We start from the raw sequence: 19,242 nt of genomic DNA, 5'->3' as shown, positions 1-19,242 counted from the left end.
TACCAGATGTCATTGGAAAATTGAAATAAAATCTTACTATACCGCTACCATGGTCGATCTATGTGATCTAAAGGAGCCCATACCTTTACATATGATGGCAGATACAGTGAGATCACTCCCCTGAATAAGCAACATGAAGATGGAATGAACAGACAAAGCAGGAAGAGGTTTACAAGGACAACCCAAGATCACACTTCAGTCTTCAGCCAATCAACCCAGGTGGAGAACATCCACCTACAGAAATAATTACACCACCCGGCAGTATCAGCAGGAACCAAAAGGCACTACCCTCCGCATCACAGCCACCTCCACAACATTCTTTAGCCATGTCAACTGCATCTACTAGGCAGCGAGGACCTACGTTTTCTAATAGTATAGACACCACAACATAAATCAGAAGGGCACATAAATCAGAAGTTTCCAAGAGGATGGGGGCAGTTTTGAGGCACATAGCAGCCCACCACCCAGGATGTTGTTGATAGAAAGAGGCAGGATATGGGGGAGAGTACTACTATCCTGATGTGCCAGAGGCAGAGGAATTAGTCTACTAGGTGGAAGTGGTAGAGGCAGTTGGAAAGACTACAACACAGAATATGAAGGGTCACCTCCAGGCTTTCAAGTTGAATGGCCAAGAAAGTCAGGGCCTCAGATGTTTTTGTTTTTTTTAGTTGGTTCACCATGACTTTGGTCCCAGCTACAGATGTATCCTCATATATCTAGCCTCAATACCCCACGCAGTGCGAATTGCCTGGCGCAAGTGAGCTGCCAGGTCCCGTGTTAATCTGCTAGCATCAGGTGTCTTTTTTACCTCAAAAGTAAGGACGCACCAGCTGACAGTGCTGATTATTTTGATATGTGACATTTGTATATCTGTGTGCACCAGAGTCTGTATATAAAGCACAACGGAGCTTGGAATAAAAAAAGCTGCTGCCTCTGCATTGTAGCGCTTTGTATACAGATTCAGAGACTAAGTCGCACACAGATATACAGAGAGTCACATATGAAATTAATCAGCACGGTCTGATGGTGCATCCTAGTTGTATCGCATAGCAACTTAGATGCATTTTCAGCAAAAAGAGACTCAAAAAAGATGCTCGGCACTTTCAGAGTATCACGGGACCTGGCAATACGAGAGGGCTTTTTATCTCGACTGCAAAAAAGACATATGACACATCTGTATTAAATAACCATCGGAGGACATGACCTGTGTGCACCTGGATTAGGGGTGCGGGATGGGGAAGTGGAAATCAGACTGTATGCTGTAATCAATACATTTGTATTTTTGGGAAATTACATGTGGGAGGGGCCAAGCTCATCCATCTGCCTAGCAACCAACTAAATCAGGTCCTGTAACTGCAGCTTCCCAAGGTTCCATTTCCACAACCCCTGACCCAGTGCTGATGCCCATGCCTATAATTGAAAAACTCTTTCAGAATGACATCATAGGGTGACCATGGACATTGTAGGGCCTCTAATGAAGCAGAAGAGGACATGTAAGCGGTTCTTCCTCACTGTGGTAGACTATGGGCCCGATTCATGTTTGTATGCAAATGCAATTGCAGTTGTGATCTCTTACGGATTGCAATTACGAAAATATGCTAATGACTTCCCATGCCGTCCAGTGCATACAGACGCCTACTGAAGGCATCTCACATCCTTCACACACATAACCGGAAACATCGAATGCAGATCAAACAGCCACCAGCAGGCTGAGTAGGTCTAACCTGTTACAGACACAGCATGTCTCCAGACACCCAGAGGGCTCTACTGCTGCAATCAAGGACGCAGTATCTAATTTATGCACACCCAGAAAACAGTGTTTAAATGGTCCTGACACGCCTGCATTTCTCCAGCCACCCCCCATTACCTCCCCCAAATGCTGACTACCTGTCACTCACTTAGCAAATGAATCCTCTGTGCGAATGTAATCGCAAATCAATGTGCATGGACAGCACGGCTTATACGCATGCGACATGTCTAATAATCACTCAATCTGCATAAACATATTAGAAATCTTCAGTGGTGTTGGCATTTATAGATGCCGAACATGTTGTCAAAGCTTTATCGAATATTTTTAGTCACCTAGGTTTCAGACAGGAGGTGGTCACAGATCAGGGCATGCACTTCCAGGGGAAACTCTTCCAAACCATGTGGGATTGGAAAAGTCTGGAAAACGGCACTTATGCACCACTCCATATCACCCCCAGACTATCGGGCTTTGTGAAGGGTTCAATGGGACCTCAAGCAACTGCTGCATATGTAGACTCAGAAGAGGGAGACTGGGAGGACATTGCAGCAACTATTACTGACAAAGTTGTGCAAGACTCTACTGGTTTCACTCCCTTCAAGCTATTATATGACCAGAGGATCCATGGACCTCTAGATTTAGTCTGTGAAAGCTGAGAAGGGACATTTCTCGAACACGAGGTTCAGGTGTTGGAGTATGTTTATCAATTAAGGAATAGGATGCAACATTTGATGCACTCAGTTGGTGAACATCACCATGGTGAAAAAGACAGGCAACAGCAGTATAATGACCAGCAAGGTGGAACAGCAGGGTTTTATTGCTGGTACTGGTGCAGAAGCACAAACTTCAGGCCACCTGGGCTGGACCATACAAAGTGGTAGAATGCAGAGGCAGCATAAATTATGTGGTAGCTTTGGACAGCACATTTAGGAGGGTATACACTTACCACATTAACCAGCTCAAGTTCTATGTGAATACAGAGGTAGGGGCGGTAGCCATTTGCTGTCTGCCCATGGACAAACCTGGAACAGACCCTATACCTGATTTGTTGGCAGGTTCTAAAAAGAACAAAGGGGTAGAAACGGCGATCATTGGCAGTTAGACAGGCAGTGACAAACGATGAGGAGGTACTGGATGTACAAAGCGCTTACTTCAACAGCAAGCCAGGGCACACCACAGTAATAGCCCATCATGACAACCTCATGTGCTAAGTCAAACACCTATTAGATAGGCTTTGGAGCCTTGGATCTTAGTAAGGGATATTGGCAGATACCCCTTGCAAAGGAAGCCCAAAATCAACTAGCCTTCACATCTAAACTTCACAGCACAGGGCTGTCTTGTGGACTCGTGCCCTTCCTTACTTTAATTTGCACAGCTGGCCTAGAGGTGTGAAGTCTAAAAAGAAATCTAATCTTAACCAAGAACTGCTGCAAAGCAGGATGGTCTTTGCTGCAGAGAACTTGTGAAATGGTTCAAATCTAATTAAGCAGCAACTTAAAGGAGCAGTTAAATCAGGAACATGTGGAATGCTGCAAACCGATTAGGCAGCAACTGGAGATTTACTGCAGGAGCAATTATTGGAGAAAGGATGCAGTCTAAAGGGGAGGTATATCCAGCCTTATTGAGAAATATAGTGAAGCAATTGCCCAAAGCAAATAATCAGTTGCTGTTATTTCAAATACTGTGCTAAATAAATGACAGAAGCTGATTGGTTTGTTTGCACAACTGCTCCACTTTACCTCTCTCCAAAGCTTGATACATCTCCCAGGTAAGCAGCAACATGAGATTTAATGCAGAAGCTTTGACTGGAGGAACTTTAGGATTCTAGCAGAATCACTAGGAGCCTTCACCAGAACAGGGAGAGATGAAGATCAGCTAATGCTGCAGAGACCAGTAATAGTCTAATTAGGGTGCCCATTCATAGGTGTAACCTTACTGGTCAGTGACACCCATGTAATGAGGAATCCTGGCTCTGGATTGGCTGACCAGAGATGGATGGAGACTCAGAGGTGGCTCTCATGAAGCGCTGCTGCTGCATGGAAGGCTGAGACTGTTGCGGCTGCCTGGTCCTGGCCAGTGGAAGCCGCAGCCCAGTAAAATCTGCAGGAAAGAATGGGAAAGCCAAACACCTTCCAGACCAAGTGAGGACCGCAGTTCGGCGGATTGTGACACATGCCCTTCAGAATGTAGAATGCTCCAGCCACATTTCAGTGCACGTTAGCTCACCTATTGAACGGGTGCCAGGACAGAGCTCAAGCTAATCTTGATAATATAGCTATCTGCAGCGAGACATGGGAAGAGCACCAAATAAATGTCACAGATTCTTGCAAGAATCAGCAGGGCAGAACAGACAAGCCGAACAAAGGTCAGATGGGTATGGCGGAGGTGCTGTACCCGATTGGTGGTGGAAGTATCCGGCCTGAGGCAGCCAAATTTGAGGCCATAGCAAAATGACCTAGACCCACCAACCAGAGGCAAGTATGAGTCTTCTTAGGATCTGCTCAGTACTATAGGAAATGTATGCCCAATTAATGTACCATCACCAAAACACTGACTGACCTTACCACTAAAAAATTTAGTAATCAGATTCAATGGTTGGTTAACTGTGAAAGGGCTTTTCAGCAGTTAAAAAAGGGACTGTCTGGTCAGCCAGTGTTAGCAGCCCCGGACTTCAGACGATTCATAGTGCATTGGTGTGTGGCCTCGGAGCTGTGATAATTCAGGTGGGGGAGGATAGTAACGAGCACCCCTGGCCTGTCTTTCTCGTTATACAAATACAGGGGAGATTCATTATAAGTCCCCTAGAGTCACTCTGGGGAGGGCTTCTGCCTATAACAACAGCCAGTTCCCATAGAGAACGATGCACTCACCGGAGCTTAGGATGCAGCCAGGTTTTACCCTACGGACAGTAGGGGCTTATGCAAACAGCAGGAGTTTGCAAGGTAAAACTGGTCTAGTAGTACAAAGGTAATATAAACCACGGAACAGCCTGCAGCGTGGACACAGGCAAGATAGAATAATAGGTAGCGTTAATATCAGAAATTTTAAATAAGTAATAATATTGCAGGGTAATTACCACAAAGTAGCGTGCACTGTGGACAATAGCTGAATACGATTGCATATAAATACTACTGCATAAAATAGTGGCAATCACAAACAGGTATATTGCAAGATGGTATAGGAATAAACTCAGATACACATTCAGCTGGCAGTATGGAATTGCAGCATAACGTATAATGCAGAATGGAATAGCAGTATATTAACCAGTGTGTGTTTTGCAGAGTATAATAGCTGCAAGAGATATGTACATATATTGCAGGATGGAATAGCAACAGTACACAACACAGATGGCTTGCAAAGTGGATTTGCGGCACAATGAATGTTCCAGGTAAACTTGCAACAGGTACAGGTAACGCAAGGCAGAGCCAGAACAGTTACCAGGAATACCAAACAGTAGATACCGGAACAGGGACCGGATAGCACGACTTCCCCAAGAAACTATCTTCAGCAGGCAAGAATGGGCTGGACGCCCTATAACAGAAGTCAGAGCCAATCCTGCGTGAGCAAACGAGACTAGCCTCTGGCAATTACCACTATGAGCAGCTGAGTGCTGCATGTTCACAGAGGCTTCCCAGTTGAGAGCAAGCAGCCTGGACCAAACCTCACAGTGGCTCTTTGCCTGTTAACCCTCTTAACTCTGGCTGGAACCTGCAGCAGATATGAGCTGTCACAACGGCTCATAACACTCGTCAGCTGTTAGCCCGAGAGCTAGATAGATAAAGTGTTCAGCAATTTTTTGTCTCTAAAGAAATTGCAACCATACTTGTATGGGTGCTAATTCTCAGTGGTGATGGATAATCCCCTAAATTGCCTGCAGAGAACGGCAGGGGACAATGGAAGGTTGTTGCACTGGAGATTAGCACTGCAACATTATACATTTAAATTTTTCCCATAAAAAGGGATAGGCCCATGGCAATACTGATGGGTTATCACAACAGGAAGAGGCCAATCCCAAATCTTGCAACCCACCTGGTCCAGTTCATGATATGTGCCAAGCCACTGGCCAAAGTCTCACTGTCTGGATTTACAAAAGAGAAGGGACTGGCCTTGGATGGGGTGCTTAATTGAAGATATGAACTATGGGCCTAATTCAGACCCGCTTGCGAGCGTAGGATGCTCGCAAGCGGGTCGATGGTGCCCTAATGCGCACGACGGAGGGAGCTCCGTCGAGCGCATGCGCGAGACCCGCATAGCGACAGCCAAGCTGTCGCTCCGGGTCTCGCACCAAAGGGGGTGTGCTGTTGATGGTGACTGACAGCACGCCCCCTTTGGTGGGTGTGCCAGGGGCGAGGCTGCCAGACGGAGGCGTTCCCATGGGAACGCCTACCGTCTGGATCCGGCCCCACTGACATCACTAGTGATGTCAGTGGGAGTGATTTTGGCTCTGATAGAGCCAAAATCACTTCAGGGCTTGCGGCCACGAGACCCTACCGCAGGCATCATCATGGACGCTCGCATAAGCTGTGGGTGGTAACCCACAGCTATGCGAGCGTCCAAGAGGCCGCTCCATTTTTAGGTAGGAGGGCCCTGATTCAGAGCGAGTGCTCTGGTCAGAGCGTCCCCATGTCCATGAGACTCTGATGGTGGACTCAAAAATTGATACCCACCAGTCCAAAAGGAAAGCTCTTGTGGACCAGATCATAGCATGTGCTGCATGCTTTCAAGCCATGAGTGGAAGTAGAACTAAACCCCTCTACCTCACAAATCAATGAATTAAACAACACATTCAGATACTTTTATAGCCCTGGTCTGTTTACAGACTCTGCCATTTTGGCTTACATTAAACTGTTGCATCTCACATGCAGGACTTTTTGACCTACAGTAGTTGTAATTGTTATTAATGTTAAGTATATTCTGCTTGTCATAGGAAATGCTATGTTATTACGTTATTTAATATTACAACATGTTTAATTGTAATATATTAAATGGTTATACTGTTAGGAGATACTATTCAGACAATTTGGTTATCTGCTGCTTTCAGGATTTTGGTTTAGAATGGTTGTGCATTGATAATTAGATTATCTAGCCAAGTCAAATCATTCTATTGTAGAATCAAAAGATATTGTAGATCTTGTTTACATCTCCACCTGAGATCATTCTAGTCTCAACATAAATTCCAATCAGTCAGTCAACACTGTCCTCAGTTCAGTTAAAAACAAGGTAACTAAGTTAATTCACTTACTGTACAGATGTGTCCTCATACATTATTGTTGCAGTCGCGCCAAACAGCACTCCCCGGCATGCTAGGTACCATGCGACTTGGCTTTCATTGAACATCTTGTAAATGTGTCTTATTCGCAATCAGATGCAACAAACCGCTTCAAGATACTGCACTGATTAATTTGATATGCAACACTTGTATATCTGTGTAGCACTTTGTATACAGATTCTGACTCAATCACACAGATATACAATTGTCGCTTATGAAATTAACCAATGCAGTCTCCTGAAGCAGTTTGTCACATCTGATTGCTACTAAGCAGCATTTTTCGGGCAAAAAGAAACTTGGCGCAAGCTCATGTCAAGCATCTTGCACCGCATTGCGTATTGAGGTCATCTGTACTCATGTAGCCAGACCATTGTGTATTATAGTCTATGCCACTTGAGATGCTCTGAAAGCAGATGATCCCACCCTGCAGCCTAATGCTGGGTACACACTGACAGATATATTGGGCGATCAATTGATGCGTGAGTGCATCGGCCAGTGTGTACCAGCAATATGTCTGTGAAGGTAGTCGTTCACAGAAGTATCACGTCGGCTTTGCTGCACAGCCGATGGCATATATAGCTGCAGCCAGCAACCCGTACACTTGTTGCAGATGACAGATGATGGTTGTTCAGTGTGTATCAGTCGATCTGCAGATATATCTTTTAGGTATGTACCCAGCTTAAATCTATTCTGGATGTATATCTTTTGATCTAGAACAGGGATGTGGGAACCTCAGGCCCGGGGGCCGTATAAGGCCCCCGGAATCATTTGGTCTGGCCCTCTGAGCTTTTTCTGCTAGCCTCATCTGGCTAGCAGGGGGCCTAGAATGGCACCCTGCAGCCAGAATCTATGCAGCAGTGCTGCCTGGGGCGTCCTTAGGACCCTTCAGATGCTCCCCGGAGCATTGCTGTAATCACAAGCGTTGTGGCCCCGCCCCCGTGTGACATCACACGGAGGGGTGTGGCTGCACTAGGCCCGCGAATACTGTTATATAAATCAAAATGGCCCTCGGCAGAAAAAAGGTTCCCCACCCCTGATCTAGGAGAGACCGATATTAGAAAAATACTATCATTAGGATTCTAGTAAAAAAAAAAATTGTATGGTTTTGGATAATATGAATGCTGTACTTTGAGAACTGTCACAACGATACTTGCTTCAGGAACATTACTTTGCCATTTGCCGGATTGTGTTACTCACCTGGACAGTATTGTCATACCTGTTACTGGACGTTCCTGTGGAAATTGCAATAAAATCTCATACCATTATTGTGGTTGTTATGGGTGATCTAAAGGAACGCACATCCTCACACTGTACTTTCATAATGACAAACCTTTTGCAAAGCCTTCATATGAAAACGGTTGCATCTGAGAGACTTAACTTTTATAGTATGAAATTTAGTTCCAACCCAAGAAATTTATGTTTTCCATACTCTACAGTAGGCTTCTGACGGTATGTTCTTTCTTTACACTTTACATTTATGCTTCAGCAGTGCCCACTTAATCTCTGTGCCATTAAATTCAGTCTTGCCAAGTCTGAAGTTCACTACATGATATAACATCTTTCACAAATCAGGGTCTTAGCATGCCATACGGAATCAGACATTCCTTAATTTCTGCTTACAAAGCACCTCTGAGACATTCCACAGCCATCACCTGATTGACCTGTGTAGTCATCTGGTCTGCCAGACCAATAACTTTGAACCACTCCCTATTTAAACCTGCATCTGGAGTCAGCACTCCAGAACTTCATTACTTCCAGGATAATTCTAGGTTCCAGGTCTCAGTACTCCTGTCTCCTGTGTTCTCCGTGAACTATATTCTACCTCTCCGTGGAGTGCATTATTGCCGCATTGTTACTCTTTGGTTTCCAGGTGTCTATGCTTCATACACTATTTCAAGTGGACTCCGTGACCTGCACTCCAGTCACCATACAGCTCCATCCAAGTGCATTGTTATACTCGTCTCCGTCTTCCACAGAGCCGGTGTTACCATCGGCAACTTACTACTACCTGCCACTGTGTTTCACCGCCAAGTCTCCATCGCTTTGGTGGTTTGCCTGGCGTCCATGTCATCCAGTTGCTGTACTATAGTGACATTACCTGCAAGCCTTATTCAGTACCCTGTTATTACACTCAGCTTTCGGCTGTCTCAGTTTAGCAGTTACATTATTGTGCTGACTGAATATTGGTTTCCCTATGCTGTGTGTTGTTGTCTGGGGCTGGCGCTGAGGAAGGTGTGCAGGTTCCAGGGCTGTGGGCAGTATGCAGAATACAGTATTTATGCCAGGGTGATCAGCAGATCTGTATTTCTTATCCTGACTCTTCAGTATGTGAGTTCCTAACCGGGTTCCAATTCCAGGTCTTGCGTCAGAGCAGTGTCAGAGTTCTTGCTACCTCAAGCTTGGCTCTGCATACATAAGACTTTCGATTCCTAGCTTGAGTTCTGAGTTCCACTCTGCTGGAACTATATTGGTTTGATCTCCCAGGTGGTCACCTTTTGTGCCTGGAGTGTGTCCTTAGCTCTACTGGCCGTTCTGGTCAATGGACTAAGGGCCCATGCACTGTCCATGTATGATCAGTTACCTAACTATAAACAAAATCTTCTGAATAATATTCCAGAGGTTTTTTTCCCAAGAAAATAGATTAATCTAAACTAGTAAAAATAATTAAAAGGTAACAACCTGCATTCTACTTTGACTAAAACAGATATTTGAATGGCATTTAAGTATCCAGAATACTGAAACAACTGTTACAGAAGAAGCTGCCAATGCCTTTGTAGTGACTACAAATTGCACATAACTGCGGTGGATGGCAGACACAGCCATTTGACTGTCCTCACAGGGAAAGAAAAAGGGTCTATTTTTTTTCATGCTGTCCAACTGACTCACATTCTTTCTAAGCATGTTGGCACAGTATGAAAAAATGAGTAGACATAGGCGATGTCCTTATTCATGAAGATGCCATAAATTCAATACATGGGGTCCCTAGAGAACCAGGCTCAACATAATCTGTGCCCATCATTAGATACACGCTAGATCTCATGGATCACCAAGTGACGTTACACAATGTCACCACATATTCCTCATACCCCAATTTAGAGACACCACTTTTATGCACAGTCAACATTCTCTTCACCATGCATTTCAGTGGGGATAATCATGTATATTTCAAGTAAAATTTTCTGCTTACTCCCTTTGAAAGGAAATGTATGTACTCTGATAATAGGTGTAGGCAGGGGTCTATTTCATTACCAAACCATACATACAATGAAAAATAACCCAAAGAGGTATATGAATCAGCTTGGATGGTGACCTGGGTATCATCTGGACCAGAGTGGCACAGCACATGCGACTTGATTGCCTGCACACAGAGATGCAGAACTGGATTGGAGTGAAATTGGCCCACTCTGATGCAAATTCCTATTTTTTCATCCCTGCCTATCACTGAGATAGCAGAAACCACCTCTAAAGGTTCTTATTGTATACATTATTATTTATTGTAATGTTTTGTTGTTTTGCATATGCCTTGATTAAATATATATAAAAAAAGATTGAAATACCTGCACATCTATATGATGGTCTGGTTTCTCTGGCCTGCATATAATAATATATATTATGTATATAATATAAATACTTTGATATTAGTAGAGTTATTTATTTGCTTAAATAATCACATATCATATATAATTTGCCTTTTTGTTTTTTGTTTAATGTTATATTTTGTACCTTTGTGTGTCTAGAATACCATGTTACATTGTAATACATATCAATAAATGTTATGTTTAACAAAATAGTAGGGTGCGTGCCCCAACAAGAGAGTACTTTTCTGTTTAGTTCTTAGGTATTGCACAGCCACTTCCCTGCAGCTGTGCAACACCGTACAAATCGGAATCAGTTCCAAAGTGCAACAGGAAAATTTAGCATATGCGCATATAGGAATACATAAAATATAGAAACCAGCGCTTAAACTGTATATAGTCATAATAAGTAGTAAATACTAACCAGAGAAACGGATGTAGCTATAAAATTTATGCCAATTTATTAATAAATACATAAAATCACCAATATGAAGAAGTTGTTATATATTCAGCGTTAGACCTGTATACGGTTAGTGACCCTTTTATGGGACAGATGTTGCAATTAGGACTTGCTGCAGAAGACAAAATTCATATGCACAAATATTTACCAAATGATTTGAACCAAGGAAAAGTGTCACAGTCCTCTTAGCGTGAAATCCGCATGTGATGGGACTGTGATTGAGTTCCACTTGTAACTGCAACTCAAAGTCCATATAGAGCTTTAAAAGTCCAAAGTTCGCATTGGTCCACACAGCCGAGGGTCACAAATCCGTTTATCTGGTTAGCATTTACTACTTATTATAACTATATACAGTTTAAGCGCTGGTTTCTATATTTTATATATTCGTTATTTGCATAGGGACTGACAATCCCTTAAAAAGGCTGCTACGTGATAGCGCACTTAACCCCCTTTTTTCCTTGCATATCTGAATACAGCATTTTGCCCATTAGGCAAACAAGCAACCAAAAAAAGTAAAAAAATAAATAATTACGGGGGGTAAATTTACTAATAATCGAGTCTGATCGAGATGACAATCTCTGGTGAGTTTAGGCATGATTTTCAACTGGCAAACTGACTAAAGGCAAAGTCGGATGAGTTAGGAAACTTGAATCTTATCACCATCAGGCAAACTCGGAAGTACTTTTCACCTAAAAGATACAGCTCACAAATTTACCAAGAATCGAGATGACAATCTCGAGTAAGATGACTTTGGCAATTTGGCAAACTCTCTGCCAAATTGAAGTTTTAAACACTCACCTCCGAAGCTGCGAGTTTGCCGGAAACATACACAGATCAGTGTGATTTGTGTATGTTTCTGCCTGTAAATATTAAAAAGTGTTTTTTGTTTTTAAATATGTAGGGTCCCCCCCCAAAAGCAATAACCAGCACCGGACTTGTCAGCCAGTCCTAGTCACGAAAATTACCGGGAACAAAACGAGTAGGGTTCCATCGTAATTTAGGAACCAGCACCAGGCTGTAGGGCCAGGGCTGGTTTTAAATATAGGGGCTAAAAAATGGCGTAGGGGTCCCCCTATATTTAAAACCAGCACCGGACCCAAACCGGCCGGGTTGTAATGCCACAGCCTGGAGACCCTATTACTGTGGCTCCATGGCCAAAGCATTCTCACCCCAAACCAGTCAGGCCAAGCCGGGCATCTCAGGGGGAGGTAGGGTCCCTATCTCCCGAAACCCCAGGCTTGGTCTGAAGCCCGGGGCTCTTCCCCACACCCCTGGAGCGGTAGGTAAGGGGTTAATAAAGTGTTAAATAGAAGAAAGTATTGTATTTTACAGTGGACCTACAGGTGCCCGGATGCCTGTCCTTTGGCACTTGTGGAACTACAAGTGCCAGCAGGCGACCGGCACCCGTACCCCCGCTGTAAAATAAATAGTTAAATAAAGTCAGTACACACACACAGTATACAGTACAAGTTTATTACATACACCTATTCATTTTTTAGAAAACATTTAACCCCTTTTTTACAGGTACAACACACAAGCAACCTTCACATATCTCACCAATATGTGCAGGCTGCTAGCTCGGGAGAGATTTGCAGAGAGAAACACTGCAATATTAGGTGAGTAATGTCATCTGCGCTTGCAACTCGGGGGAGATATCTCGATCTGCGTCACCATCGGAAAACTCACTTTCAGCTAACCTCATTTCTTAGTAGATTTGAGAGATGAAAAAAACGGAAAAATCACCTGAGATTCGGCGATGCATATCGAGATTAAAAAAAAACAAAAAACTCGACCAATCTTGAATCGTAGTAAATTTACCCCATGGTGTGCCTTAACAAGTTGTGCAACAGTTAACTTACTCATTTCTTTCTTTGTGGACATTTGATTCACAACATATAAGCTAAGTAGATCTAAGCTGAGTGATGCTTTTTTAGGAGATGACAGTTCTAACAGCTTCAATTTGGATTTCAGCTTCTTTTTTTCAAAGAAATCCTGTATAGATAAATTGTTCATTGTATTTACAGTTCTTGAAACATCTGTATTTGGCAGTGACCATACAAACAGGCTTTCCTATTTCTTTTCACTAGAACCAATATATTTTCTATTACAATTTGTCAAGATTTTTATTCAAGTAACAATAATGCAGGATCCCATGTGTCTCTGTTGCTACAAATTTGCAAATCTGAATCTTACCAGAATTTTAAGTTTAGTAAAATACATCTGGATTCACAGTATTAGTTAGTAAAAAATCGCAACATTTCCACTGCATTTGTATTACAAAAGAAACTACAAAACATTATGTAATGAGTGTCCTGGTTTTCTGTTAAAATTATAGAGCCTTAGATGCAGAAATATCACAAAGATGTGACTCACATAATTTTGGCAGGCATAATACAGATGTGTCCTCATACAACTAACCTATACGACAAGTGGTGCAAGACACCTGGCGTTAGAGAGCCAGCAGGTCTTGTGTGCGACTGTCACCGCCGAAAGTTTATTTTGCCCGAAAATGCGTCTTAGTCGAAATGTGATGCAACTAAAAGCACCAGGGCATTGCGCTGATTAATTTCATATGCAACATTTATATATCTCTGAGCAACTAAGGGCCATATCCAATTAGCCAAGATATTTTCTCCACCGACGGCGGAATCTAGTTTCCGCCTACATCGCGTGTTTTGGATGCGGAAACTTATCGGGCACGCCCCCGCTATTCGCCCTAATTCCAAAGGACGCAAAAATGCGTCCCGGCGATTCTCAAGCAGGCGAAAAGTGCTGTCAAAAATGGGAAAATCAGCCCGACACCCCCCAAAAGATGCACTAACATTGGGGACCAATATAGATGTCCCCGAATAGCCCTACTGAAGCTATTTTGGGTACTTAACTGCTGTCAATTGCCTCTAATTAGAGTCTTTGCACAAGTGGGAAAGAATAGCATTAAGCAGTTTTTTTTGGCAAAAATAAGTAGTCCTGTCAAATCTGGGGTACTTGAAAATGGGTGCAAGAATGGTTTAAAATCACAAAAGTGAAGTTTTAAAAAACGCACCTTCAGCAAGCACCTGCAATCCAAAAAAACACCTCCCCAAGGAGTCTATTTCGCTAGTTTTTACGTTTGTCCCCCCAACTTTGCACTTTTTTGCCCCCAAAATGAGAGTACTTTTTTTGGGTTTTCGAAAGCCTTTTTTTAATTTTTTTTCTTATCTTTGGGGGACTGTCCCAAGGGTGCAGGGGGGGGTTTCCCAAAGTCTGCACCCCAAAACCGCAATTCTGCACTTTTTTCCACCTGCTATTCATAGGCGAATCTTTTTCGTCTATTACATTGCATTGACTTTCCGCAAACACGAAAGGTCTTTGCAATTGAATACGGCGATACTTTTCCACCTGGCGAAATGACGTCATACGCAATACTTTTCCGCGGAATCAGACTTTTTGCAGCTAACTGAATACGGCCCTTAGTCTTTAAAAGAAGTATAACGGAACTTGGCGTGGAAAAAGTCACGGCTGCTGCATCATAGCAGATTCAGGCTCAGGGCCTGATTCAGCATGGATTGCAAACGCATACGCAGATTAGCTGATTTTTGAGTATTGCGCATAAACCGCACATGCACGCCGATCGCACTGCAATTACACGTGCAGACAGGAATCCATCACAGTGTGAGTGACAGGCCGTGAGCGTTTGGGGGTGGTGACGGGGGAGTTGCTGCAGACACGCAGGCATGCCTGTCGCTTGAACGCCGTTGCATGGGCGTGCATAAATTAGCCAGTGTGATGGCCTACACAGCTTGTGTACTCACTGCATGCGACGAGGCTTACAATTTCTGCAACGGGTCAGACCTGCTGTAATTGTGTGTGACGGGCCGATGTGCTTCAATGTTACCGATGTATACGCAGGACTGCGCGGTAGTACGGATGTGAGAAAGCAGTAGTGGGCGTCTCTATGCTGGCTGAGCTGTGGCAGACAGTATATTTTCGCAGCTACATAGCGTGCGATTACATGATCACAATTGCTATCCATGCTGAATCAGGCCTTTAGTCGCACACAGATATACAAGTGTTGCATATCAAAGGAATCAGTGCAGCATCCAGGTGCATCATAGTCACACCGCATTTCGACTAAAAGAAGCATTTTTGAGCAAAAAAGACGCTCGGCACAAGCAGAGTTGTACAGGAGCTGGCGCTTCAATAAGGGCTGTTTGGCGTGACTGCAGCAACAAATGTATGAGAACATATCTGTAGCTGGCAAAGATGGCAAATGAGCGACATAAAGGCTCAGACCAGACCTCTTGACACTATGCACCTCCTTTGGCACCCCAGACTTAGCAAAATATTTTAGAAAAAAGGCTCAAATAAACCTGGGGGCATGTATATTTTTCACCAGTTCCCAGGTACTCTCTTCCAAATCATAGCCTGTCATTGACTAATAAAAAAATAATCAAAAAACATACTTGGTTAATACAGACGTCTAAATTATCTTCTACAATTTCTTCTAGATATTATACTTAATAGATGGTAATCCAGTGGAAGCTGAAGATGGTAATGCCACTTTGCCCTGTGATATATGGAAAACTGGGAGCAATAAATAATACTGATAAAACCAGGAAAGGTCCAATAAACATGTTCTCAAATGTAGGTGAAGTCTCTGGAAACTGTTTTTAACCACAATTTGTCACCCACTGTTATGGAAGGTGTAGGATAATGCTTCATATCTTATTCTTTTGATCTTTGTTGAGCTGTATGTAGAAATTTTGGGCCTGATTCTGAGTTGCACGTAATGCCAATGTTCACGTAGTTGAGCAAATTTTTTTGCAACTGCGCATGCACAAACATTTCTGAAAACTACAGCACATGCATTAGGTGGCTAGGAACTAACGCAAAAATGGTCCATTCGGTGGACGTGTTATAGGAGTGTTGCGGGCATGTCAGTGAAATCAGCTGCGTTCACAGATGCAAAACCACAGGCATAAGAGGCCATGGTCAGACAGAGAAACTGCATCTGCCACAGGGCAGGGGCAAGTTTCAATAGTGTATGGATGCTAAAGGTGGGTGTCTCAGACCCTGCACATTTGGCCAAACGGATGTACATAAGGGAAGGAGTTTGTTGTGGCATTTGCATAAAGTAGCAGACAGGCGACAGCCAATAGACGCTGCGTGTGCTATTGTGTGCGACTCAGAATCAGGCACATTATGTACAATATTTTATGTTTCTGTGGAGGTCTTTTATAGCAGATACATTACTTTGTAAAATAACAAAGGTAAAGGACTGAGGATGGAATCCATAATTGGAAAGTAACAAACCGTAGAAACTTAGGGAGACCTAGTTTTAAGTAAATTGTGCTAATGGAAAATATTCTGCCCAGTTATCTTACTAGAAGTTATTAGAGATCAGACATATTGCACCAAACATTGCTTTACAATCTCTGTGTGTTGAGGTGGGTGATAAGCAGAGGACATCTTCAACTGCATATGTAGTATTTCACAAGAAAGCTCTTCAGAAGCAAGAAGTAAATTGTGTACCACATTCCAAGCAACAGCTAGAGGACATGTAATATGTTTAATGAAGAAATGAGCAGTATAGGGAGATGTGGCTATCTTAACAAGAGGAATGAAATGCCCCACCTTAGTGACGCAATCAATGGGGACGATTCAATAGTTTTAGGCGCCCCCCGCTGGGCATCTATACGAATAGACGGCTGATGGAGCAATTCCATTGTTGCTCCGTTCGGACGCCTAAAGCTGCGCAGGGGTCTTAGACGCGTGTGCAGCTAAACCCGGTGCTTGTAGCCGTGATAGATACTAATGGCCGTCCGAATGGAGAAACAATTGAATTGCTCCATTGGGCGCTTATTCATATAGACGCCCAGATGGTGGCGTCTACAACAACTGAATTGCTGCCAGTAAGTCTGTCATGACAACCAAAAAGATAACCTTCTAAGAACTAGTAGGCAAATGATGTAGTTGAGAAGATTTTGAATAGAAGTGGAGCAGTTCTTTACATATTTATGAACAAATCTAGTAAACTAAAAAAATAATTCTAAGGTTTTATTAATTCCTAGATGACCAGCAGTAGAAGAGTCATGATATTGACCACCACTTTTTTAGGAGACAATCTTTTTGAACAAAACTTCAAGAGATAAACATCCACCTTCAAGTTCTTGTCCCCTTTAAGCCAGCAATTTCCATTCAAAAAAAGCATTTAATTAAAGTCTTATGTACAATATAGAGACTGCTAAAATTTTATTAGATGGTAATATAGACAGATCTTGAGATCTCTGAAATAATTGCCTAGCGTGCATCATCTATAATATCTCTAAAACCAGGCTTGAAGGTTAACTATCTCCATATGCTGAGGCACAGTAAATGATTAGGGGGTGACTCTAGGGGGTGGGAATAAGGGCTCCTCTCTATGAACTATGTCACAGCCTTTATGAAGTGAAGGCAGGTCCCAGGATACAACCCTCTCATTCAGCATTTGTCTTTTGAAACTTGGGGACCGACGCCCTTATGCTGATGATATTTGGTAGGGAACAGGCTGCAGCCCTGTTTCAAGGCTGCATAGCTTTTTATTTCTAAGTGGGTTTTTTTCTATTTGGTATTACATGGACAGCATAATTTAAAGAGTTAAGCCCTGTACACACTGGATGATGTTGGATGCGGCGGGCCCTATGGGGGTGCCGGCATTGGCAAATGCATACACACTTGCCGATGCCAGCAATGATGAATGACAGCGGGGAGGGGGAGCGGGGCCATGCTGCATTCGGCAGCATGGCATAGCTAACTATGGGCCTGATTCAGAGCCGGACGCTATTTGCGCTCGCTCGTCAAGAAAATAGGGGTGGCTATTCAAATGAACCGTTCGCTGTTCGCGGTCTGTTCACGCCTCTAGGTCTGAACGAGCGTACAAAACTTGCGGTCGTTTTTTGGGAAACTACGCCCCCTGGCCGCTCGCATCCTACGTCATGTCCGCTATTTATTAGATTAATCGAGTACATCGAACAGGGTATGAGTTGCTCGCTATTCCTGCGGCTGGTTTTTGCTACCACAATTTTGCGAGCAGTTCTGGCAAAAAAAAAACCCGTGACGTTATCAATGACGCTGAAGTTTTAATTATGCACACCCATAAAACGCCCGTTTTGACCTTTAAGCACGCCTGCGATCGGATCTCCACTCCCCGTTTTCAAGCACCTTCCCCTGTTACCACCCACATACGCCTCATTCTGTCACTCAAAATAGCAGGCATTCGCTATTTTGCGAGCACACGATTTTCGGCCGCACTGAGTGGTTCGCGCATGCATATTACGATCCGTATGCATGCGCAGTTGGGCAAACTTCGCTCGGAGCGAACGAGCAGCCACTTGCGTCCGGCTCTGAATCAGGGCCTATATCCCCAACTGGACTGCATTTACGGACGACTGGGGATATCGTTAACGACCCGCGGGAGCACGCATCAATCAATATATATTGATATCGTTCATATCATTCAAATAGTTCATCCAGTGTGTACGGGGCTTTAGACAGGAGGAACAAAGGAGGACAACATTTAAAAATAACTTCCTACTACTTAGAAACAATTAAAAAGGATCTTCTGATCTTCTGGACACCCTGCAACTCAGCCACCTGCTTTCATTATAACCTGGACACACCTTTTCCGAACACCCTGTTTCTCCATTGCAAGCAACTACCAGTTAGTTGGCTGCACTTTTTTTTTTCCATGTATATTTTTCTTCTCTACAGTGTTTAAATCATTCCTGTACCACTGTCAATTTATCGCTATATCCAGGGGTTAAAGTGGGCAGGAACGGAGTGGAACTGAGTTCCATCACCGCTAATGGTAGGAGGAACTAGTTCCACCTCCACCACGTTCCTGCACAGAAGTCCCACAGAGAGCCACTCTGTCTGGCCGCAGTCGCCTCCCCTCCTTGATTTCTGGCTCCATGTTCCTCCTCCGCCCGCAGCCAGCCCTCCTGTCACTCATTTTGTGGGCCTGCATCCCGGTGGCTGTTACGGTCTCTTAGGAATCACTGTGTAAAACCCCTACAACCACTGTGACAAGATCTTCTGCCAATAGCAACCACCCGCTGTTCCCTTAGAATACGTCACATTCACCGGTACTTAGGCAGCCCCCTGGACTTAAAACTCGGGATAGTAGGAGCTTACATGGCTGTCCTAAGGCCAGAGGATGTTATGCAACTAGTGG

General features: G+C 43.6%; 1 protein-coding gene across 1 annotated transcript in view; it reads right to left on the bottom strand.

Annotated features, from left to right (window-relative positions):
- Positions 1–13,064, bottom strand: part of REDIC1 (regulator of DNA class I crossover intermediates 1) — an 84,320-nt gene extending 71,256 nt beyond the window's left edge. Inside the window, 1 exon segment of the mRNA XM_088480248.1 lies at positions 12,911–13,064. Coding sequence (XP_088336374.1) covers positions 12,911–13,064 — 154 coding nt within the window.
- Between the last annotated feature and the right edge of the window lie 6,178 nt (positions 13,065–19,242).

This window comes from Taudactylus pleione, unplaced genomic scaffold (genome assembly GCF_031769625.1).
Source record: "Taudactylus pleione unplaced genomic scaffold, aTauple2 ptg000251l, whole genome shotgun sequence".
In the NCBI taxonomy this organism is placed as follows: Eukaryota; Metazoa; Chordata; class Amphibia; order Anura; family Myobatrachidae; genus Taudactylus; species Taudactylus pleione.
This window is presented reverse-complemented; position numbering and strand designations above follow the sequence as displayed.